Source organism: Simochromis diagramma, unplaced genomic scaffold (genome assembly GCF_900408965.1).
Source record: "Simochromis diagramma unplaced genomic scaffold, fSimDia1.1 OVJJ01000320.1, whole genome shotgun sequence".
Classification (NCBI taxonomy): Eukaryota; Metazoa; Chordata; class Actinopteri; order Cichliformes; family Cichlidae; genus Simochromis; species Simochromis diagramma.
Genome location: NW_024386773.1, coordinates 11,042,979 through 11,069,659, shown reverse-complemented (window position 1 = coordinate 11,069,659; position 26,681 = coordinate 11,042,979). Strand labels below are relative to the sequence as shown.

At 38.6% G+C, this 26,681-nt stretch overlaps 1 protein-coding gene across 1 annotated transcript in view; it reads right to left on the bottom strand.

Moving 5' to 3' along the window:
• LOC120719012 (potassium voltage-gated channel subfamily D member 3-like) overlaps window positions 1–26,213 on the bottom strand; it is a 90,556-nt gene extending 64,343 nt beyond the window's left edge. The window contains exons 1-2 of the mRNA XM_040007831.1: window positions 25,821–26,213; window positions 23,790–24,949 (exon numbers count right to left, since the gene is read on the bottom strand). Of these exons, the coding sequence (XP_039863765.1) occupies window positions 23,790–24,892 (1,103 nt within the window). The 5' untranslated portion in view covers window positions 24,893–24,949; window positions 25,821–26,213. The remainder of the gene's footprint in view (window positions 1–23,789; window positions 24,950–25,820) is intronic.
• Window positions 26,214–26,681: the final 468 nt, after the last annotated feature.

The following is a 26,681-nucleotide window of genomic DNA, read 5'->3' as shown; positions in this document are numbered from 1 at the left end:
CTTAAATTATTAAAACAAAAATGTTCAGACACTACAAGCAGAGATGTGCTCTCCAGAGGCGGCAAACACAAGAAAAATCAATAGTGGCAATCACTGTTAGATGTGAGGTGACAGCTATGTGGAAAACAAATCTATGCAATCTCCTGAAGAGTTTTATAAAGAATTGATAAAAGGTAATTCACAGCAGCAGAATAAATAGAAACAAAATGGTCTTGTTTGGCACACACACAGAGCCATGAGCAGCAGCGGGGAGCGTGTGTGCACTCTTTATATTTGACCCTTTGCCACTAAGAAGAGCCATCAAATTACACCAAAAGTGCAACTGACATTGGTGCCTCATTATGGGCCACTTAGAAAAATGCAACAACCACAGCGGTGTCCAAACAAGCAAATCAAGAATACACAATAGCATAATGAGACCAATAATAAGTTTAATAGCCCAGGAAGTAAAGCCCTGGAACTGTCGTTGAGTTCAGTGCTGAACTTCTGGGTTCAGATGAGACAGGGGTATATAGCTGAAGCTGTGGAAGAGTTAGATTACATAAAACACAGAGGACTCCATAGACAGATGTGCACACAATGACAGAACATTAATGGGAAGCTTTTTTTTGTTTTGCACTTTCTTTTATAATTACAGTAGAATCAAGGCCATTTTTGTTGCCACATGTAGCAAATAATCAATCTGTGGTTGATGGGCTATGTGACTTTATCAAGTGGAAAGAAACATTCAGTACTGTGCAAAAGCTTTAGGCAGGTGTGAAATGCTGTAAACAAATATATTCTGCAGCAGGACGACGACCCCAAACATAAAGCTGAAGTCATTAAGAACTATCTTCAGAGTAAAGAAGAACAAGAAGTACTGGAAGTGATGCTATGGGCTCCACAGAGCCCTGATCTCAACATCACCGAGCATGTCTGGGATTACATAAATAGAGGCAGAAGGATGTGAAGAAGCCTACATCCACAGAAGATCTGTGGTTAGTTCTCCAAAATGTTTGGAACAACCTACCAGGCAAGATCCTTCAAATACTGTGTGCAAGTGTACCTAGAAGAAGGCAAAGGGTGGTCACACCAAATATTGATTTGATTTCTCCTTTGTTCATTCTCTGCATTTTGTTGATTGATGAAAATAAGTTACATTTTTGAAAGCATTCTTTGTTTCCTGCATTTTCCCCCCCCTCACCTGCCTAAAACTTTTGCACAGTACTGTATATTCAACGTTTAAGTGATGTAACAGAAGTGAAGACATTGTTTTATCATTTTGACCTCTGACTATTAACAGCATCAGCATTGTAAACTGCTCAGTCAGGCAGAAGTGGAACAGCAGAACACACTGTACAGTAGCATAATGCTGCTAAAAAAATACTACACAATCACTCCCAAAAGGGAGTATATGAGTAAATGCTTTTTGATGTAAAGAAGTCTAAATCAGATACGCACTCATTGGCCACTTTCTTAGGTAAAATTCTTCAACTGCTCATTAACGCAAAGCCAATCAGATGTCAGCAACATTCACTGGCAGTGCATTAGACATGGTCAAGACAGCCTGCTGGAGTTCAAACTGAGCATAAGAATAAGGAAGAACGCTGATTTAAGTTACTTTGAATGTAGCATGCTTCTTAGTGGCAGAAACTGCTGATCTACTGGGATTTTTTCACACAAACATGTCTAGAGTTTACAGAGTGTGGATAGGAAAAGAGAAACTATTCAGTGAGCCGCAGTTCTCTGAGTGAAAATGCATTGTTGATGTCAGAAGTCAAAGAAGAATGGCCAGACTGCTTCAGGCTGATAGGAAGGCTACAGTAACTAGAACTCATTATAACCAAGGTATGCAGAAGAGCATATCTGAAGGCATAACACAATGTAGCAGATGGGTTACAGCAGCAGACAACTGGTGGTGGTGGTATCTGTCTATCTATCTATCTATCTAGCTATCTAGCTATCTATCTATCTGTCTGTCTGTCTGTAGGAGAGAGAGATACAGATGATGCAAATGATGATACTGGACAGAGTCACGGTTCATGATTACTCTGTTGCTCACATGAAAAAGGAATATCAATCTTCCAGCTCAAAACTGCAATTTATTATGGAGCGCTTCGAAATGGGTGCAGGGCTTTGAAATTCAAATTTGATATGCAATTTACTTGATCAATTTAGTTCTCCAGTTGGTTCCAGCTTGTTGCTATGTCCTGTTGACCACTCAATAACATTTCAATGGCTTTAAAATTGGTGTTTTAGTTTCTACATGTTTCCTATTGCTTTTTCAAAAAGGAAAATGTATTTTCCTGTTCTAAGAAAAAGGTGAAAGTACAAGGCCAAATGTATCGAAAAGGAAAAAAAAGGTTAATTGAATAGTCAAACTGCAAAAGACTGAAAGGCTGAGTGTTGGTGGGGCAGCCAAAAAAGCTAAAATGCATGTGTGTAAGTGAACAGCTATCATGAGATAGTATTTTTAGAAATGCACTGAATCCACATTTTATTGACAGTTGCAACAGTTAAAAAGTACTGTTTAACAACATTTGCTTGTTCAAATACACAAAATTTGCCTTAAATAGACTATCAGCTCAGTTTCACCTCTTTGAGCTGAAACGTTTTCTGTTGGAACATTTTGGAATTCATAAACAAGTTCCACCCAGGCTGGGAAGTCAGCACAGACAAGGAATACAGGTATACATTAAAGGTATGCTTGAGGAAAAATAAATGCCTTGCTGATGCTTATGGCTGAAACTGCTTGGTGCGTCTATGAAGATATGTCATTTGGTCTCATCTGTGGGCCATGCCTGTGTGTATTTCACATTTATCAGTCTACTTTTTAAGCTTTTCAGCTTGACATTTTTAACTATCTAAAAGGATTTAACACAGCTGCATGGTGAATTCAACAGATGCAATTCAACACTTGTCAAAAATATAACAGTCAGACAAATTTCAGCACATGGTCATTACCACTCCTGTCATTACAGATTAGCAGTAGATAAGCAGAACACACCAATAATTACTCATCTGGTCATAATGATCTCTGCAGTGACTCCAGCAGTTCAACAAAGGACAATAACACGAAGGCACCGTATAAAGATCAAAGTTCAGAGACGAGAGAAGCATCAAAAATGAAGACATGTTACTGGAAACAGACAAAAAATCAACATGTTAATTATGAGGGAAGCAATTCATGCTGCACAAAACAATTTTGTTTAACAAGCCGTATTCATAATGATCTTTATGTCTATGCTGAATATAATCAATGTCATTATCACCAAAACAAGAGATTAAGGGCTGCTCTAATCAACACACTTACAGTAAATAAAGAAAAATGAAAATGTCATGAATTAATGTATTTGTGAGCTCTGACAAAATAACTTACAGCCTCATAACGATGCAGTGATGCAATAATCATTAGTCAACAAAATGACGATTAACATAAATAACATTGCCTGAACAGGATGTTTTAGTGCCAGATGATTAAAAAAAATAAATAAATAAAAATGAAAGAACAAGAAGATTACCAAACGATCCTCAGTGGCTGAACATGCCCTGTAACTGCAGTAAATGCAGTTTGAATATGTAATGATGTTTGTCTGACAAACTTTGAAGAGGCTTCTTGTGGTGAAAGGACATATAGAAGTCAGCTTGGTCTGTAGATGCCAACATAATTGGCATCCAGAGCAGCTGGAGAGATGCGACATGTTGAAGTGGCCACAGACAGAGCCGGGCCCCTGTTTGACAGATGATAACAATTCTAAACGGAGGCTCTGACTCTGTAAGAATGGTAATCAAAGCACAGCTCGAGGCTCCTGTTTATCTGTTTACTTATACTTTGAATGATATCATAGCTGTAGAAGATTTGAAAAGTAGGCAATACTTGAAAACAGTTAAAACAAGATCAAGACTTGTTGGGATTTCATCAAAAAAGCTGTGGTTGTATTGTTTACTAGCCCAGTGGCGTATTAACCTAACCGGCGCAGACAATCTGCAAACATCATGTAAAGGCAGTAATCTGTGAGACACATCTGTTTCATTCTTTAGTATGTTTCCGCTGTTTCATATTTAAAAGTAATGTCACTGTTCACTGGTGGCTCACAGGCAGTTTAGAAAAACAGCACAGCTGGAGACATTAAAAAGCAAAATCAGGCCAGCTGTCAGACTGTCACCTTACAGTCCTTTTATGGCAACTGTTAGTTAGGCCACCCAGCTTCTATGCTCTCAAGGGTTTAAATGCTTTGACAAAGCGATGGCTTAATAGCTACGATGTCCAGCTGAGTGACAGCTTTCACATTTTAGCATCATTATACAACTACTGTATATTTTGGTTTGTTAAACCATCTCAAGGGAGCAAGTTTACACAAAGAAAAGAAGTGGTAGTTCACTGTCTCAACAATTAGCTTTCTCTTACATAACTTTTTTGTTGTTGTTACATATCGTGTGGTAAAACTGGTTCATTCCTCATTTTTTAAAAAAATACTTGTTTTGGAATATTTATTACTTGGTAATTAAGGCCAGTGTTTAATGCAAAAATACAAAATGAGTCAGCATGTGTATAATTACTAAAGAATGACTTCTGAAATTTAACACAGTACTTTTGACTAATGACAAACTACCAACATTTATATCAGATGGAGGGAAATTTCCAGGGTAGGGAATGGAAAATGTCAGAGGGGAGGAGTGGGGGAAATAAAAGATTAAACACCTTGAACATGTCACAGCTTCGCTACTGGAGCTTTTGCAACAACTGCACAAACAAAAATTATGACTTCCTACAGGGTGACATGATGGTTAGCACTGTTGCCTTTTTGCAAGAAGGTATGTGTCCTTTCCATGTGGAGTTTACATTTTCCCTGTGCCTGTGTGGGTTGTCTATGGATACTCTGGCTTCTACCTACAGTCCAAAGACATGATTAGGTTACCTGGTGCTTCCAAATCAGCTGTAGGTTTTAACGGTTGTCTGTTTCTCTATGACAAACTGGCAACCTGCCCAGGATGTTCCTCACTTTTTTGGCTTTCCTGTGGAAGTTCCAACCACCTATGACCTCAACTGGATCACTCCTATGCAAATACAAAATGAGTCAGTTTACAAATTTTTCAAAAGGTTTGTGACTGAAATTATTACTTTTTCTCTTCATAAGCTCGAGAGCGCAGTGACGCTCCTCACTCCAATAAATTCATGGAATACTACTTAAATTATGTGTTTGTATTTGATTAACTATTTTGATCTGTGTTCAAATGAATGCTTTCAGAAATGTGATAGCATTTCCCCAGTTTATGAAAGCATAGACTGAATAAAAAACAGGTACAGGTAGAAATTATCAGAAAACTCTCTTATTACATGTTAACATCAGACATTGGTTTGCTAATGAGGCCAGATTAAGGTATAATTATGGTAATCACCACTTTGCTTTTTCAAACTGGTGCTTTAATTAGCCAGAAAAGTAACAGAATAAGTAACATTGTCATTCACTTATAATGGCACAATATAAATGCAACACCCCTCTTCCATATGAATATGCTGTTTGTCCTCATTATAACTGATTTAAATGATGTAATGTTGATTACTTTTGACATCCAATCAGAAAGCTTCTTTTACTTCCTTCATGACTTGACTTGCAAGTCTGATATTGAATAAAAAATAACACTTGATTCAAAACATGTATGGAAAACCAACACTTTGTATTATTTAACCATCTGCTGAACTCTGGCTGAATATAAATTGATATTTAAAGGTGAGGTTAAAAAAAGAAGGAACTGAGTCTGTATCCTAGAGCTACATTTGAGACAGTAATGGAAAACATAAATAAACATGCTGGTGTTATTTATAATGTCAGTTAGATATAGGCACTGGAGGCTTGGACACACACACACACACACACACACACACACACACACACACACACACACACACACACACACACACACACACACACACACACACGCCAAGTAACATTCATTTACATCTCATTTAAATTAGCTCACACAAAATTCTACAATCAGACTTTTCTAATTCTCTCGTTGTTTCCTGCATTTTATTTTATCTTTAAGGTACGCTCAGTTAACCTTGACGGTCCACTCAGATAATGTAACTGTTCCAGTCCTGTTCCCCTGTCTGCATCCACCTTCACATCACATTGAAGGTTATTAATACATTTTCTTTACCTTTTCTGTGAGCCAAAACCTTGCCAGCTGTGTAGTGAGATAAGGGCCAAGCATCTAAAAATAACGCACTTATTCGGGGTAAAGAGCATGCTGTGTCATTCAAGGTTCGTCTTTGTGTCCTGATACAAACATCTTGAGATAACTTGCAGGGAGCTATACTAGATACAATCACATCTTCTATCCTCCTTGCTCCCTTTTGTCCTTTTCTTTTTAATTTGATGTTCACCTACTTCCTTTTTCCTTTTTGCCTTTCTACTACTTGCTTTCTTTTTCCTACTTTCTCTCATCTATCACTTCCCAATGTCACATTCTTCAGATAATTTTATCTAAAAATGTTTTCGAATTTCCAATCCTTCTTCCCTTTGTACATGTTGATTTTCCCCTAACCTAATTTTACATAATCTTCCTACACTTCCCCTCACTTTGTCGAACTTTGTGTACCAAATTCAATCATATACACTCACTCAGCCAAGTGCAACAGACTGCTCCTACTCTCTCAGAGGGTGAGATCATACAGCAAGCAAAACATGTCATGGACAATTTCACAAACATGCAGAGCAGACAGCCTGACTTTTTTTTGTGTGTGTGTATTTTTCACATTAAGTAGCAGAGAAACAAACTTAAACTTGTTTAAAGGAGGCAAACTTGTGCCTTTGTCACAAAAGTTGCCATATGCTATTAAACAGCCATCCTTTTAGTGTTCGGTGTAAGACAATCCATAGCGACAGACAGACAGACATGTCCACACAGTTAAACTGTTAAAACAGTGATTCCCAAACTTTTTTTGCTAGGCCCCCCTTTGTTTTACAAGAAAAATGTTTGTGCCCCCCCCCTCCACGCACAAACACATCCTCCAACCACACACACCCATATTTTGCTCGATTGCGGTTTATTTCACACCTCAAACATTCAAACAATTAAGCAAATACAAGTAATCTGCAATAAATTACAGGTAGTAATAAAATAAACTGCTAACTCTTTCACGCTACGTCCACACCTACACGGGTATTTTTGAAAACGCAGCTGTTTCGTCCACACGTAAACGGCGTTTTGAATCACCGAGATTCTTTAAAACTCCTTTTTTGCGTTTATGTGTGGACGAGGAATACAGAGTTCATCACGCAACGTCAAAGGTATGTGCCTTTTTTCATGTGCGCCACGTTATTGTTTATATGAGATGAAATGCAGAATGGCAGATAGAGACAAAATACTGTTACTGTTAATCTGACTATCCTCAGGTTTTACACGCTTACATATACACACGCAGTTACTGTTTCTCCATTTAGAAAGGCAGTGTGATAATCACGGTGTGATTATTTTACGTGTAGTTGGTTTTTTTCCTGTGTAATAATATTCAACATTGCTATCAATACATTTTTCAAAAAATGTCTCTCTGTGCAAAATGGATTTAAAAACATAAACAGCTGTGGGGTACTGTTTGTCCGTGATTTGTACAGGGGGAACAAATCGTAGCAGGATCAGCCTGATATTATTTGTACAGTGGGGCAAAAAAGTATTTAGTCAGCCACCGATTGTGCAAGTTCCCCCACCTAAAATGATGACAGAGGTCAGTAATTTGCACCAGAGGTACACTTCAACTGTGAGAGACAGAATGTGAAAAAAAAATCCATGAATCCACATGGTAGGATTTGTAAAGAATTTATTCGTAAATCAGGGTGGAAAATAAGTATTTGGTCAATAACAAAAATACAACTCAATACTTTGTAACATAACCTTTGTTGGCAATAACAGAGGTCAAACGTTTACTATAGGTCTTTACCAGGTTTGCACACACAGTAGCTGGTATTTTGGCCCATTCCTCCATGCAGATCTTCTCGAGAGCAGTGATGTTTTGGGGCTGTCGCCGAGCAACACAGACTTTCAACTCCCGCCACAGATTTTCTATGGGGTTGAGGTCTGGAGACTGGCTAGGCCACTCCAGGACTTTCAAATGCTTCTTACGGAGCCACTCCTTTGTTGCCCGGGCGGTGTGTTTTGGATCATTGTCATGTTGGAAGACCCAGCCTCGTTTCATCTTCAAAGTTCTCACTGATGGAAGGAGGTTTTGGCTCAAAATCTCACGATACATGGCCCCATTCATTCTGTCCTTAACACGGATCAGTCGTCCTGTCCCCTTGGCAGAAAAACAGCCCCATAGCATGATGTTTCCACTCCCATGCTTCACAGTAGGTATGGTGTTCTTGGGATGCAACTCAGTATTCTTCTTCCTCCAAACACGACGAGTTGAGTTTATACCAAAAAGTTCTACTTTGGTTTCATCTGACCACATGACATTCTCCCAATCCTCTGCTGTATCATCCATGTGCTCTCTGGCAAACTTCAGACGGGCCTGGACATGCACTGGCTTCAGCAGCGGAACACGTCTGGCACTGCGGGATTTGATTCCCTGCCGTTGTAGTGTGTTACTGATGGTGACCTTTGTTACTTTGGTCCCAGCTCTCTGCAGGTCATTCACCAGGTCCCCCCGTGTGGTTCTGGGATCTTTGCTCACCGTTCTCATGATCATTTTGACCCCACGGGATGAGATCTTGCGTGGAGCCCCAGATCGAGGGAGATTATCAGTGGTCTTGTATGTCTTCCATTTTCTGATGATTGCTCCCACAGTTGATTTTTTCACACCAAGCTGCTTGCCTATTGTAGATTCACTCTTCCCAGTCTGGTGCAGGTCTACAATACTTTTCCTGGTGTCCTTCGAAAGCTCTTTGGTCTTGGCCATGGCGGAGTTTGGAGTCTGACTGTTTGAGGCTGTGGACAGGTGTCTTTTATACAGATGATGAGTTCAAACAGGTGCCATTCATACAGGTAACGAGTGGGGGACAGAAAAGCTTCTTACAGAAGACGTTACAGGTCTGTGAGAGCCAGAGATTTTCCTTGTTTGAGGTGACCAAATACTTATTTTCCACCCTGATTTACGAATAAATTCTTTACAAATCCTACCATGTGAATTCATGGATTTTTTTTTCACATTCTGTCTCTCACAGTTGAAGTGTACCTCTGGTGCAAATTACTGACCTCTGTCATCATTTTAAGTGGGGGAACTTGCACAATCGGTGGCTGACTAAATACTTTTTTGCCCCACTGTATCCCGCTGTAACTTTACTGTATAAAGAGCTAACATCTCCAAAATGTCAGGATTAGTTAGTCATTACAAGAAGTGTTTGTGAACTAAAAATCAAGAATGTGGGATACTGTTTGTCCGTTATTTGAAGAGCCCAGCGCGCTCCCGACCAAGGGAAACCCAATTCTGCAGGGGAGACCTACCTTGGCACTTGTGCAGGTGAAACCAAAGGGCAGATATGCTTCACCATATTTTCTAGTCTTTGGCTTAGAATGAAGTTGGTTTGGAAACATATTCAGCGATGCTTCACTTCCTGCTTTGCGTTTGTGTGGGCGCCCCATGCTAGCAGTGTCCAAGCAGTTTTTTTCTCCCCCTTTTCATACTGCGCTCCCCCCTGCAATGGCTCTGCGGCCCCTCCTAGGGGGCGGGCCCCACACTTTGGGAAGCTCTGTGTTAAACTAACATTTAAAAAATATATTCATTCCAATCCATATGAGTTAGAGCTTATATTTATATTAATATAATTATTATTTATTTAATTTAGATTCACACTGGTATAAAAAGGCCTAATAAAAATGTTTACAGCTCCTAGCAAAAATTGTGATCTTCAACTCTTTTACTTTGTAGCAACTTTACTTTGTAAACAAACCACACATATGAGACAACCCATTTTTTTTTAAAAGGAAATTCTGACTTTGTGAAACACACCTAAAACAAATTTAAAAACTATATTTAATTTATGTTTTTCCCAGATTATTCAGAGAAAAAAAGTATGAAATCATCAAAAAATCCATCACAATTAATACTTTATTGCTCACCCTCAGGCTGTAAGGCTTAGAGGTGCCATACCTCATGGTCCGTACCTCAGGCTGTTGCACCTCTTAGGTCGTGCAGCCTGAGGTATGAACTTCTCTACTGAAAAATATTTTTCATCCAGCTGGTTCCAACTTTCTCATAATTGTAGCTGACAGATCAGCTGTAATTTTTTCCCTTGGGTTACACCACTAGTGTCCCTGCAGCTCGCTAAAAAAGCAATCCCTCCATATTTCTGCTATGACTGGCACATAATCCACCTGGTTTGTCTGTGTTCTTAATTACTGTTTTATCATAGTATAAGATGTGATCCCAGGTGTTATGTTACCTGGTGCAATGTTACCCAACAGGGCCTAACCCCAGCCAAATAGCTTCACCCACTTTTGGGCTCACCACCGGTAGGATCTCATCTCTTTGGTGGAGGAGGCCCAAGCTTCTAATGTTGAGAGATACAGGCAGTCGGGTTTACGTCAAGGCGTGGCTAAAGAGGGGTGGGTGTACTTCTGTCCAACCATTTTGGTTCGTGTATGTTAGCGTTTCTTCCATGTCCATTTAGGTCAGGGAATGGACTCTGAGCATCATGTGTGCTTACAGGCCAAACATCAGCTCAGAGTACCTGGAGTACTGGAGTCTCAGGGTAGGTTACTGGAAAGTGTTCCATCTGGGAGACTTCAGTTCTCAAGTGGTCATTGAGAGGGAAACCTGGAGTAGTGTGAGGGAGAAATGACCTGCACTGGCTGAACCAGAGAGGTGTATGTTACTGAACTTCGGTGTTTGTTTGTCTGTAACAAATACAAATTTTGACCATGATGGAAGTCATAAATACACTTGTCACCAGGACACGGTAGGTTTAAGGTTGATAATCAATTTCTTTTTTTACTGTGGTCATCTGTGACTGCATGTCTTGGACATTTGGGTGAAGACAGCAGCTTATAGTCTTTATGTCTATATCATAGTTTTAGTTTATAAAATGTTAACATGCCGGTAGTCACATACACTTTACATTTGCATGGATCGTCTTCCGTGGCAAACAGCACATGTTTATATGTAGCCTGTAAGTGAAGCACTGTGGCAGACTCTCTGTGGAGTGTTTTGTAACACACTCCCACTTATGACTTATGACACTTAATGTCACGGCACCTCCACGCAAAACACGCAACTTGAATGGAAGTGGGTAGAGAGAGCGTGCACTATAAGTCATGGTTAAAGGAGGCCCGCTGACAGCTCTTGTTTACAGCAGAAAGACTTTTACAAGTAATCTGTCATGAAACAAATTTGAAACCTAAAAATGTAGTGTTTTCAAAATGCAATGACTAGAAAGAAAAGGAAGAACTTTATAATAAGCTTTTGTATAAAGAAGTTTTCAGCTGTATCAATAATCATTTTTATGGCTATATTCAGACTATATGAAGAGAACGTTTTCCCCTCACTGCTTAAAAACTAATAGTGAATGGACTGCAGTATGTTTATTACTGCAGCTTAACTGTTAAAAGCAATCAGGCCTTACTGGCAACAGAGCACAAAAAAATCAGGGCCAGAAAGAAAAAAGAGATGAAAGAAAAGAAGATGAAAGAAAAAAAATTGGAGTCCAGGGACAGCAGAGAACGAGAGTGAATAGTTCAGCCTTTTCAAGCTGGATTTCTATGAAGATAGATAAAGGACTGTTCAGTAATGCCCCAACTGCTTGTTTTAGGCAAGTGGTGTCATAAAAGAACTGACTTTTGAAATAAAAATAACTGAGAAGTTTTTACAGAGCCCGTGGACTGATGGTGTAGAACTATTAGATGTTTAGGAGGGAGAGAAATGGTACAAAAAACTCAGTTTAAGGTTGCAAAACTGTGAATATAAATGTATTAATTCTTTTTTTTTTTTTTTTTATAAAATGCCGCAGTTGTCAAGACACTCTAGCCAGCACTGAACACAAAAAATATCATTTTGAACAAACTGAAGTAGTTATTACCTTTTACAAAAAGAAAACTGAATGTATCTCAGGGGTTCCAGGCCAAAAACATCCTTTTAGTGGGAGTATACTATGCTTCTCAGCATCTACAAGATGTGCAAGTAAGCAACAGCTTCCCAGTTTTCCACAACTGTTTAATTTCCAGGTTATAACTTTACCTGCCAGTGTTCCTGTCGCTGGATGTTTATACCTGGGTTATGCAGAAGTAGGTGGAATTCTTTGACAATATTAAAAAGAAATTTAATGGGTTTAGTATTACATTATATCTCTGACAAGCTCGTTAGCCTTCTCACTCCTGTAATGTCCTCTAGCTATGGCATTTCATACACCATTGTTTATATCATTTGTATTTAGAAAAGCTCTTGTGAGAACTTACTTTATGTTAGATTTACCTTTAAGGTGGTATTTTAATAGGTTATTGTAAGGTAACATCTTCGAACCACGGATAATTGCTTTATCGTAGTAAAAAAGCGAATACCCTTCTTCTCTTCTTCTGGTGCATTTAACCTCCTAGGACCTGTGGACATCACATTTTGGGTTATTTAGACCAAAATACTGAATTTTGCTCTACAAGGGCCTGATATCCACTTACGAGGACATTATACTGCCACTGTTCTATCAAAATTTTAAATGAATATCCTCATATGTGGCTCTTATTTTTAAACGTATGCCATGGAAGAGTTCGGGTCTTAGGAGGATAAGCAAACATTTTTCTTAAAAGCATTAGCCTAAAAGTGAGGCTAGTTTTGTACACAGATAATAATGAGGATTGTTAGTATGACTATTAATCCTGCTTCTGCATATATTGCCTCATGATTCATGCAGAAAAAACACAACTTGATAATTGGATGAGCAATTTTTTGTACACTATGCTGTGCTGCTGTTCCACCAGAGAAATGATGTAAGCACACTGCTGGTTAAACATAGTTTGAAAAAAAAAAAAAACCCTTTGCAATGTTACCTGCCAGTTTCTCTTGTTCCCTGCTGTCAAACTAGTATCTGAATTTCATATGGGACGAAGCTTTGGCCATTTTACAATCCCAGTAAGAGAAAGAGAAAAATGTCAGGAGAGTGTAGGGGTTGTTAAGCTTGCCAGAGACCACTATCCTTTGCAAGTTTAATTCCTTTAAAATGAGTTTAGGTGTTAAATGAACCCGTATTGGAGCTAAATTAAATTCCACAGCTATCATTAGAAAGGTTTCTATTAAAGAGCCTTGTGTTGGGAAATTGGCTCCAAGAGCATCTTGGCCCGATAAAGGCAGGAATACTTCTAATTTCCTACTAGCTGCACTCATTTTGACCCCAGGGGTTCTGCAAGGCAGCAAAATAGCCCATTAATTTTGTCTGAAAGCAGACTGCCATAGAAAACTACAACAATCTGTAACAACGTCAGATGATTTGTGTGAAGGAATAATCGCACTTAGAAACTAGAAAGCGCTGCCTCCCAGTTCTGTTTCAGCTTGGCACAGAGATCCTGCATTATTAACAAACGTATGACATTCCACAATTAATTGACATTTATTGCTTTCTAAAATGCAATCCAACTCCCCACTTTTGTTACCAATGATCCATAATTAACTGCAAACACAATTTGCAAGTACTAGGGAAATAGACAGATTAGCATAACAAGCAGAGGCTAGAAATCAAATTCGCATCCCATTTTCTTGCACAGTCATAATCACGTTTCCATGGAAAAACAAAGAATCCTTCAGATAGTACATGCAGTCTTTAAAAAACTATAATACTCAGCTTCTTTTACAGACTGTTAATTCAGTCCCAACATGAGAGGCTTTGCTCTTCCCAGTGTTAATTAATCCCTTTACACATAACTGAGTGTTGAACTAAGAAAGGATTTAAGAGTTAAAATCAGGTCTAAGATTGTTGCTTTCTTTATTGCTTTCTTTATCATCACCAAACTTAGTGCTACAGACTTACTCATTATAATTTAACATTACCCTTGGGATCCGTGGTGAAGTTGAGCAATTAAACCTATTTAGATTTTGTGAAATATTCATAGGGTGCACAAAGAATAAGAGTTTTGGAAAAGCTCAAAACAACAAAATTATTTATGCGATCCTATGCTGAAACATTATTAATAATAACATTCAAAAAGACAAACACTGTGTGATCTGAGCTCTTTTTGGGGACGTGTGAATAATTTTGTCAGTGCCTCCTAAGACTACTAAATAAAATCAATGAATGTATTTTGCACATTTTGCAAATATCAACCTGCAGGTGTATTGATGTGAACCTGCCATAGTTATGCTGTTGTTTGGTTTACGTAAGAAAACAGCTGGTATGAGATCAGGAAACCATGGTATTATGACTAGGGGATGAGGATGACTGGTTAGAATAGGTACCCCATGGTGAAGGTCAAAGAAACCAGACTTGACTATTGGAAAAGGAAATCTAGCAGTGCAGAGATTGGTATCTTGGGACAGAACCTTGAGAAGTCATTATTGCAACATGGTTTGTCACCTGAGCCATGTGTTGTTATTGCATAAAAAACGAATCCCAGTTTTCATGGATTGCAAACACACACGCACGACTTTACAATCAAGGCAAACATTTGCAGAGACGAGCATTGGAGCAATATATGATACACACATATCAGTCATCAAGTCTGTTGCTGTTTATTTGTTTTTTGGTTGAATTTTGCTGTTTTAATTTTACTGATTAAGTGGTCTCCCTCCTTGAAAATGTAATTCAGTATCAATAATTAGCCTTTAAACACAATTAAAGGCATTTGCTAAGTGGAAGTGCTAGTTGGATTGAGGCCACATTATGCATATTATTATTGTATTAATATTTGTCTTTCACAAAACTGCCCAGTTTCCAACTGACACACTAGTTTAAGAGGTACTTTGTCACTGCTGGATGAAAACCACACGGTGGTACCTTCTTGCTTTTTTAATGAATTGACACTGGTTATGTTGTTTGTGTTCTGCTGTTCAAGTGTGACTTGCCAATGCAGTGCCACGGAGACCCGGTTCCTTTCTGAGATAAAAAGTTATTCTGGTGCCTGCCATTGCAAATTTTTCACCAACCCCACCACACCTTACAGGTTGGACCTTATAGGCATACATTTGTTCATTTGCTTTCACTTGAGTCAGTTTGATCGGGGTTTGAACTCAAATAACCCAATTTAAGTAATGTGTTTGCAGAACCTTCCTGAAAAGTTTCACACGCACCTTCACTTATATATCGGCCAACGTCAGATGCTGGATTGACGGTAACCAGTGGAAAAAAAATTAATTCCCACCTTCACGGGCAAATAAATTTACATTAGGCAATCCTTCATGGTTCTACAGTGTAATTTGAGCCTAATGGACACACTGAAAAATTAATCCCTATCTTGATCGATGATGAAAATAATGATTAGTTTCCTCTTCAGGTCTGCATGTGTGTTGTGTGGTTTAGGAATTTGAGCACTGTATTAAAAATAAAAAACTGAAGCAATGTCTATGACAGGAGTGACTTTGGCGAGTTTTGTTTGTCTTTCTCAGCCTATTCATTTTTCCCAATACTAGAACAAAGAGCGCTTTTGAACAGGAAGCACAACTCATCTGACCTCTCTAGTCCTGCCTTTGGCCCTTAGGCCCAGTCTACTTTATCTAATAGAGATGTTGAGCAGAGAACACAGAGGGAAGCGAGCTTAAAGTCTCTCTGAAGAAAGAAGCAGATTATATATAGCCACTGATTAAGGCAGAGATGGGAACATGACCTACATGCATAACAACATTTTCTCTCACTTTCTGCTACAGAACAAGCCTCCGTCCAGGACCAGGACTCTACAACTGGGAGAATCACTCTAATTATAACACCAGAGTCAGATTTCAATGCACACCTCATTAATATTTCTCTCATTATTGGGTTAATAATGTTTTTAGAGGTGTGGGAGACTTGGGAGAGATGATACCTCACCAGTGAACCTTTGCTTTCAGTGCACCTGTCACGCAGGTAAAAATGACTGCTTTCATGCATTGTGTCTGGATCATGTATCAGATTATAGTTGAAACTGCTAACTCCCTTTCACACACAGTGCATGTGCTCTCAAAATAGCTGTTCCCCTGGGAGACTCATGGGGGATGAGGGGAGGATGGGGGAGAAAAAGACAGTGGGAGGGAGAAAGAGAGCGGGAGAGAGGGATTTCTCCTTCCTCATCAATCTTTCGGATCCTGTCCCACTGATGCCGGTGCCCGCGTATCCGACAGCGCCAGCGTCGGCAGGCAGCCGCAGGCAGCAGACCTTGCTGAGATTCAATCCAGATTCTTTTATCAGCCACCTGAGGTTGATTTAACACCCCTGTTCCTGGACAGTGAAAGTGGCTGATTATACAGCCAGTCAGTCCCTTTCCCCCCCTCATCTCCCTCAGCTCCAGCCCATTACCCAAAACTGCTGTGCTGTGCTGTCTGGGCTCATGAAGACGTGGAGAGGGCGCAGGGAGGCAGGTCATAAACCCGACACGATCAAAGGCAATAACTACTTATGCGTGCAAATGAATCAAAATCTGAATGTGCATATATGCTCTTTGGGGTTATAATTTAAATGCGGCTGATAAATAATTGACAGACTCAATTATTGGCTATCAACATCAAAGACTTTGATTTTTTTGTTGTTGTTGCAAAAGAAACTGGTAACTGAGTATTTTTTTATGCAAATCTTAATGGCTTTTTTTAAAAATTCCAACCCATAACATAATAGCCCACATCCAATTTTTTTGTAAAGGTGCTTGTTGTTTTGTATATTGTGTTTCTGGACTTTGTAGCAGTCTCACAGAAATATGATCGCTAACCAAATTGAATGCAGTAACCATTTCACCTTATGCTGAACTATAAGGGTACTTCACTGAATAAGTGTATTCATCATTAGAATCACCGTGTTGAAGCTGGGCATGAGCTGTGATACTAAAAAGTTGTGTATTTCTAACGTGACAATGTGGTTGTTGAAAGATGTCGGAATAGATCTAATAAAAGACAAGTTTAGAATTTCAGTGGTTTTGAAGCTGTTTCAATCTAGGGAGAATATTCAGACCCCCTTTGTTAATGTTTCTTTTACAACTTTGAGAAAATATGCAGCTTTAGGTTGTATGAAGGCTAAAGCTGAAATTCTATCAGAGGGTTTAGACTGAATGTTTTTTATATGGTATAAAGTGTGTGGTTAGCTAGTGTAGATGGGTGTTTGCTTGCAAGTTCAATGGTAACTTTATTGTGCCCAAAGGGCAATTGATTTTCCTTATGTCCACACATGATCCAACCCCCACCCTCCCCTCAAAAAACATTACCTACACTACCTAAAGATAAAAATAAAAATAAACTTACAGCAAGAAACTTTTTCATATCAATATCTGCTAAAAGCATTTTTTTTTGATAAATAAAAAATGGAAATACAAACTTAAACTGATTTGAAAACAAACACTTTAAATGGTTTTTATAGCATTTATAACATATAAATAATAAAACACAGACAAGCAAACATAAACGAGTGCAGATAGATTTTCTCAGAAATCAAACAGACCAGTTCAAACAGAACTCAAGGGAATAAAAAAACAGTGTTAGATAAAAGATTTTCTTCTCCAGAGCTTTTTATATGCATTGACAGATGGGATATTGGTGACCTCATCACCTGAGCATATGTTCCTTCAGTAGGTGAACAGACTGACAGGCGACAGGCAGGAGGGAACACTGCGCCTCATGAAAGGCTGGTGAGTTTGTTCAGTTGCAGTTGTACTCATATTTACATATTTACCCATACTAATTGAAATATAAGAAGCTTTAGAGAGTGGGGGGTGGGTGATGTACAGGCAGAAACATTTGAACTACTTTCACCTGACTTGCTTTGATTTTATAGGTGTGGGTGTAAGCTGTAAAAACAAAGGGTGTACTATACTGTGTCTTTGCTTGTTTTTTGGTTCCCCTTTTAAATATAGAGTTTTTGTTAGAAGTTTACATCATGACCTTATATGTATGGTTATTTATATACGGTTAAATGTAAAGGTTATTTGGCACTTTTTTTATAATTTCTTTAAACTGTTCTTTTTTCAGGGTGGATTAGCTGTACAGCATACATTTTCAATGACTCTGACAAATAATAATTGGATGCACAAGTTTGAATTTATTTTGAATTTTCTGTAATCCACACAAGTATACATACAGTCTCTGATATATACATACACCCAGTAATATAAGGTTAAATGTTCATTCGCAAGGTGCAGGTCAGATCAGACGATTTTAGTAGCCAGCAAGCCTTTGGGCATAATTCTGGCTGGATATTTGACTTGATGAATCAGTAAAGTTTATTTAAGTTTGATAGTGTGTTGCAAAGAATGAGGTTGGGGCTTTGGGAAAGCCATTCCAAAACCTTGGCTTGTTTTATCATGAGCATGGCCCTAACCGCACCATACTTGAGAGTTGGTACAGAGTTCTTAGGTTTAAAGCCTCACCTTTACACTTCCAAACATACCTATTGTAAGGCAATTGGCTTGTCCATATGGGCGGCAGCAAATTTCAGTCAAGCTTAAAGGTGTCAATTTGGAGTAGAATCTTCCTTTGTTGGGACCCTCTCATTCCACGGCAATTCAAAACTTGTTTCATTGTGGACAGTAATGCTGGTATTCAAGCAGTTTGCAGTTCATGGAAGGCTTGGTAGATCCTGAGTTGTTCCTGAACATCCTAACCAATTTCCTCTCATGTGAGGGTGACCATTTGGGTGGCGATAAACTATACTTACATGCAACTGTTTGTACAGATGATCCTCAAATCTGCAGTTGGATAGAAACGGCTTCAAGCAACCTTCTGCCAACTTGTGTAGATGTATAGTTCTCCTTCTTAGAGCCTCAATGAATTCCATGGAATGTCCCATTGTTCTGAGTGTTACTCATAATATTGTTGGGTCATTAAAATATTAAGTGCCTTGATGTCTTGTGATCTGGCACTATATAAAACTAAACTGAATGAAATTGAAATTGGTCAGTCTAGTGTGTGCAGTCAAACAAATCGCTTTTATTCAGACAAAGAGAAATTGCTAGTTGTAGTCAACCATGACCACTAATGAGAAGCTAACAGGCCTTGGCCTTGGCAAATTAAAAGACACTTTAGAACATTCAGCTCCACTTATTAAAAGTTGAAATGATTGTATGTGTATATTTGAGCCTATACGTATAGTTGACCCTGTGTGGATTACAGAAAATACAAAATAAAGCCAAATTCTAGTTGTTTAAAGTCATTAAAGATATATGCTGTACAATCATTCCACCCTCAAAAACGAAAATTTCAAAGAAATAATTAAAAAGCCCAAAATGACCTTGATGAGTTTGTGAATCTATTCTGATTTATGTCTACTTTATGATGTGTACTACTGCACACATGCAGCCCACCTCAACATAGGAGAGAATGGTGAAGTGATTATGATATTACTCAAGCTGAATACAACTCTTATAATATTTTAAGATTTACTATATACTATATTATACACTATAAATATATACAATATACAGCAAATTACACAATATAATATATTTTACAATATTGCAACGGATCTCAGTGTTACTTTGCCTAAAAGCACAGGGGACAATGACTCAGATTAAAATGAATCTTTTACTTACAGAGTCAATAATACTGAACAGATCTTTTTCAGGTAATTATACAAAACCCTATGGTATAAACTATGGTATGAACTGTATGGTATAGTTTATCTTTATACTGATCTATACCCTGACTTTAGGGCTGTTCGATATATCAATATATATCAGATGATGATATAAAAACATCTATCTTTCATTTTACGCTATCGTTTGTTTCGTGGTGTCGCAAAATAAACTGTTTACGGCAATATTTTTTCATCGTTTTGATGGTCACTGTAGTGGCTATATTAATTTCGTAAAGTTCTCTCTTTCTCTTATATTTTATATAACCACACTATGGACAGACAAGTGCCTGTTTTTATTTATTTACAGAAAATGTTCAATTTTTGTGATTTATATCGTTATCGGACGATAGAATTCTTATATCGGGATATGAGATTTTGGTCATATCGCACAGCCCTACCTGACTTCATACATTCGATATGCTGCAGAATTATTTCCAACAGTATCCAATGTTAGTTTTTGTAATAGGTATTGAATTTCAGCCCTTGAATTCAGCACTTACAAAATGATGCGTGTGTTTGCTTTGAACGCGCATCAATTGATAGTTTTCCCAATTACAAATAACTGTCCTTGGGTAGTGATGAGGCTCACTTTGTCAGAGCTGTAGATAGACTCTCAGTGTCACTGCCTATTGTGCATCACACATAATGGGTCTTTGTGAAAACACATTGTTCAGGTTTACAATTTACATAATGCTTTCACCTTGGCATTTGTATCCTTTAGTATGTGTGATACAAAAGAAAGCACTTGTACCACACACAGCAAACCACACAAATATTGCACAGGTAAGGTCAGGCAGCCTGTCTGGCCTTACACAGCACAGAGACTAACAGGACTATTATGGTCCATGCTTGTCTTTCGCACAATACTGTATATACAACAAAACAGAAAAAAGGCTGTTTGCCACAAGTCAAGCTGGGAAATGTCTAGTTCAAGAAGTTTTAGGTCGACTAGCAAAACATGTTTGATTGGTTGTACCAAGTGTGAAATAAATAAATAAAAAAAAATGAAAAAAAAAAAAAAAAAAAAATGTCATTTGACTCCTGACCAGGAATCTAACCATACTTTATTTAATTTCATTTTAGTTTAGGAAAAAGGCAGAAGCTCGTGACATTTGCAGTGTAGTTATCTGTAGTAATCTGGTGCAGCATGACAGCTCCCACACATGCTGTCCAATCCAGTATTTATGGTTTTCTCAATGACTCAATGATAAACAGCATAATTATTTTTGAAAATAAAAATTATTATGTCACTAAACATAAATATTTGTAGTTTCTAGACAATATAAATCCTGATAGACGGTAAAAAGCCATTTTTCTATAAGGTTTTAAACTCTATGTGTAAAACAAAACTTCCACATATAAATTAAAGCCATTCTTTGGTTCATCCAGCAGCACTAATATCTGCACAAACAATATCACTTTCACCAAACGGTACAATTCAAAGTCCTAACTAAAGCTAGGATATGGCTTTTGTAGTCAAATAGATAAATAAAACAAATGGTTAAAGTGCAAAGTTAGTTACTTTGCTTTGAATTAGAGATGATTTCCTGTAGCGAAATCATCTCTAATGATGATTTCACTACAGTGTCTTTCGTCTTGAACTCATCTAACCTTGTGCCTTCGTCTCGCTGGGATGTAGGAACAGGTCATGGTCAGTCAAGCTAATGCTTGTGATTCCTCCAAATATGCCACTTTGCATTTCAGAAGCTCCCCACAAGTAGCTCTGCTAAAAGTACACTGATGGAAGCAACAGCAACCTGCACAGAGCTGATGAGCTGGGCAGCAAGTCAGACACATGAACAGCATAGAACATCTGGTCAGTTTAAAAAGAAATGTTATGGAAATGTAGACTTCATTTCAAAGAAGATCTCAGCAAGGCTGCATTTCTCTATGAGGATGGCCAACCCAATAACAAATGGTAAGCTGACTGGTCTGCAATAGGATGTTACACACGATTTTCTGCTTAACGCTTGTTTTCGAGAATGAGAATATCAGAATTGTCAGATTTCATAATTTCTTGTCTAATCTAATCAGATCATTACAGCAGACACAACCAGTGACACCTTGTGACAGTGTCACTCTCACATGTGAGGTCTCCTGTTCTTAATCAATACAGAAAAATTAAAAGGGGAATTCGTAGTTCATAGCACCTATTAGCTTTATTCCTTGATAGGAATAAAGATCAGTGTAGGTTAAAGTAATTTAATGTTGTAAATACAATTCTTAATGTCTATTTATTAGGTTTATAAATATGTATAAATAAAAATTTATTAAGGCTAGTAGGCTACCCCCCAGCAATCGGGGCTGTACAACATAACTATATTTATCAAATGACGAAAGAAAAATGTCTATCCTTGTGGTCATTATATAAAATTATAAATTCACTACATTTACAGACATTATTGTAATAATTGGTTAAAGAATTGGTAAAATTTCAGTGAGTAAGGCATTTTTTTAGAGTTTTTCCTTATTGTTTAATTTGATCAAATATTGTAAAAGAGCTGAAATAATTAATGAAATGTAGAGTACATATTTATTCTTAATAAACGTTCAAAAAGTTCCCGATTCTCACTTGTTGATAATTAGAAAATACATATCTTTGCAGTCACATAAATCAAACAATGTAAAATCCAACCCATCAGTTCTAGTATAGTAATAGCATCTTTCAATGTTTCTTTAAAAAAATCCAACTCATAGAAGTTTCAAAAATATTCATAATAACTGGTTACCACCAGTTATTGTGAATATTATTATCTTAAGTCCATTTTTCAAAATTTATTAAATTCTTGAAGACTCATATAAACTTTGTCTTTTTATCCTGAAGTTTAGAGTCCTGCATTGCTTTCACTGAAATCACATGAGGTGGGAATCTTTTCACAGTTGCTGTGGAGAGAATGAAAAATGACAGAGGCCAAAAATGTTTTCAATACATATAAAATCTAGGTATTCCTTTTAGACAGACTTAAAACGATAGGCATTTCCTTTAACGCGTTTCCTGCTCACTTGAAAGCGATTTCTATTCAAAAATACATTTACATTACTCATGTGAGTCACAAAAACCATTAAAATTATTTTGTGTCATGTCATTTCTTTCCAAAAGAACAAATTTTCCATTTACATACATAGCATTATCTACAAAGAGAGCCTGAGGGAAGAATGCATTTTTAGGAACTCGTAATTATTCTTCAATTCTGCTTCTTTAATAGAGTAGTACACTCGACCAAACTTCGGGAACACTTTTAAGTTCACCTTGCCATTCATGGCACAGAATCTCAGCGAGCTCGAAGGAAGGATTAAGAGCAGAGTGGAATCATAATAAAGGTGACAGAGGATGCCTCATGGGACGCTTTGCCTCCAGGCGTACAGAAGAAAATCTCACTTTATAATGCAGTTAAATTATTTCACGCTCGCAAAGCATTTTTAACTGAAGCTTTAGCTGTGCATACGGAGCTCCTGGTTTAGCCCCAATTAGCAAAAGGAAAATTTGTTGAAAAAACTGTAGAAAAGCTATTGTTTGTCCTCTGAAAACAATCAAACTTACTATTTATTCATTTATTTAAGAGTGTGGAGGTGGAAAAGAGTTGTTAGTTAATTGGAGGGTTATGAATAGAACTGTTTGTTTCAATATTAGTAAAAATGTTCAAATGTTTTGGTTGTGGCAACCTAATGACATGGGAAATGATATGGAAGCTTTTTTTCCATGAATTTACACTGATCAAAAACAGAAACTACAAGATGTGGCTCTGCATGAGCTGTACATCCCTTGCACAAATACAAATCTATTATCTTAGCATCTACTTGTGTATTGCATGTATTCAAACAGTGTCTTCTTATTTGGAGAGCTCTAACTAAGGCAAACAAAACGCCATGAATGTTTGTGCTGATAGATAAATGCTACACTCCCCACCATTAATCACTCTGGCAGTTTCAAATAAGCTGTAGCGTACTGAAGTATGGGGGAAGGCTGTCTTAATGCTCATTTGAAATTCAAAGTGGTTTTCATAAATTATTCAGTTTATTAAAATCATAAGCAACTCTGTTATAATTCCACAAACAAAAATACACATATACCACAACGTGTAACTGTGTGTGAATGCATTTACCTGTGTCAGTGTGCGTGTGTGGGGGTTGCATATGTCTATTACTCACCCCAGCGTCGTCATGGTGACAATAGTGTACCAGAATGAAGCTGGGATGCTGGTGAACTTGCTGGAGCTGGAGCCCTTCTCTGCATAAAACATGACCGTGGCAAAGATGATGATGGCCATGGTGAGTGAGAAGAGGAGGAAGCCCAGCTCCGAAGCGCAGCTCTTGAGTGTATAACCCAGGATCCGCAGGCCTTGCGAGTGGCGGGAGAACTTGAAGATACGAAACACTCGAAACACGCGCAGTGTCACGAATGCGCCGCTGACATCCTCGTTGTTGGTCATCACTAGACCAATATAATATGGCAAGATAGCCACCACGTCGATGATGCTCATCACAGAGCGCATGAAGCGGTAACGACTAGGTGCGGCAAACAAGCGCAACAGATACTCCACGGTGAAAATCATAACACAGGCGGTGTCCATGCAGAAGAACGCAACAGTGTAGCGTTCGCCACATGGCATGTCTTTCTGATTGGCAGTAGCACCACAGGGCACGGTCTCCACCACATTCGTAATGACCGAGACAGCAATGAAGAACCCAGTGACATAGTAAAAGACCAGGGCCATGGTGGAGGTGTGGGGGTTTTCAAAGGCGCGCCACATGGTCTCTCTGAAGTTCATGTTGGGCATCTTCAGGTCCATATTCTCTTCCTGATCATCCTGCAGCCGCTCTAAGTTCTCCCTCTTTCTGTCCTTGTATTCTTCATAGCAGCAGTCACCGATGATCTCAGGTATGATGCCAAAGAAAGTCAGCTCCTCATCATAGGCCGAGATGCACTCGTGACGAGGATAATGGAGCTTTCCTGTTCGGTAAAAGTTGAGAATGCTTCTGAAGGCGTCAGGGTCCCGGTCGAAAAAGTACTCCTTGGTTTCCTCGTTGTAAAAGAAATCTTTCTCAGAACTGCCCAGTAGGGTGTCTGGGTAGCGGTCCAATGTTGTTCTCCAGGTCTGAAAACGACGGCCGCTGACATTGAGGATGATAAGTTCATCTTGTTTCTTGCTGTTGTCTCTTGGCGCAATAGGCATGGGGCAGTTGGCCACAGGCATCCAGCCAATTGCTGCAGCCCTGGCAAAGGGGAGCCACGCTGCTACTCCTGTTGCCATTGTGAAGCAAAGTCTTCCACACCTTCAGACTTAACTGCCCTGAAAATGATCTGGCATCTGAAGAAGAAAACACAAAAAAGGGAATGTGGATAATTAACAGCAACACATTCAGTCTTCAACCAAATGACCAGTGCTGACCATCAAGGTGCTGTGTACCATCATGCCTATTCTACTATGAGTTTCAAAACATTTTTCCTCTCTGTTAAATCTCCTTTCACTTTCAGCAGTCTCTTGTTTAAATATCTGAAAATGTCATCTATACAAAATGCCACCTGAGCTGCTAAAAATGGAAAGAACAGCCAAAGGTGGATGTAAAAGTTTGTGTGAAATGTAAAATCTGATTTCTATGAAAAAAATAAAATGCGCACGAGTTCGACTTAGACCACAATTAATTGGTATGCATGTGAATCAAATGACTCGCCTTTTGTGTCGAAAAGGAACAATTAGATGTACAATTTAACCAGCATCGGCGACATTAAGAAACAACTATAAGGCTTCTGTTCTGAGCAGCTTCATTAACCATCCTACGGTGAAAAACAGTGACAGCCAAACCTGTTGAATCTAAATAAGGAGGAAATCTACTTCAGAGTTCTCCATGCGCTGATAACGTTACGCGGTTTTCCCTGTTAGAATTTTAAAGTACACAAATTACACAATGACCTGATGACGTTTCTTTACTGACTTGTATTACCTGGTCGAGTATAAGCAAACATTTTGTGTCCGTGCACGTTATACTCAAAACGTGACAAAAAGTGATTCTGAAACGTTCACGCCTTAGAAACACCGCTTTTCGCCTCCAGCGCACGAATCGCACAACTTCCCCAACAAACGCATTTATTCACCTGATAAATGCAAATTTCTAAATTTATATCAGCCCTTCCAAAGATAAGAACTGAATAAAAGGGTCGGCGAAAACAGGAATACTCACAGAAAAGGAGATGGAGTGGAGGAGGGAACAAAATCCCAACTCTTCCAAACCGAGTCCTCAGTTGTAAGTGAGAAAGGATGAGCTCGGATCCATCCAGCGAGCTGAGGCAGCGAGCAACACCTCTCTTCTTCACCTCGGTCGATCGGCAGACTCCCGCACCGAGCAGAGCGAAAAAACGCGACTGAAAGCAGCAGAATTAACCGCAAGACTCTGAAGAAACGGTCTGTGTCTGACGGATTCTACATCCTGCCTTCTTTGATTCCCCGTCACTGTTTGAAAAAGTGAAATGTGATGGAGAGGAGACGCACGCTTCCCTTCCTTCACCACAAAGTACAATGTACGACTCGCTCGCTGTGCCAGCTCCGTGTCATCAGTCCTCCTCCCCTCTGCCTCACTTTGCCATCATCTGTGACAGACTTCAACTCACTTGGCACTTCCAGTATGGTGGTGATGCACTGTAAAGCAGAACGTGACGTTGTGATGCAGGAAACTGGACTTGATCAATCAATCAACTTTAAATCCGATTTAAAATTTCAAGTTATGCATTTGTTTACTCATTATTATTTTTATAATCTCAAAATGAAAAATAAACCCTGTTGGCAGACAAGAAACTTCTATTCTTCTTCTATTATTATTATTATTATTATTAGTAGTAGTAGTAGTAGTAGTAGTAGTATCAATAATTCCCCTTTGCACATGTTTCATGCCATGCAGGCCTAATGTTTTACACCCCGCCTTAACCTGCTTGGTACCCTTGTTAACCTTTGACCTTAACAAGTCCCTCATCTAAATGATCAAATCGTCCTTTACTCCTTTCACAAACAAGCAAACAAACAGCTCGGAAGACTTCCTCCAAGCTGA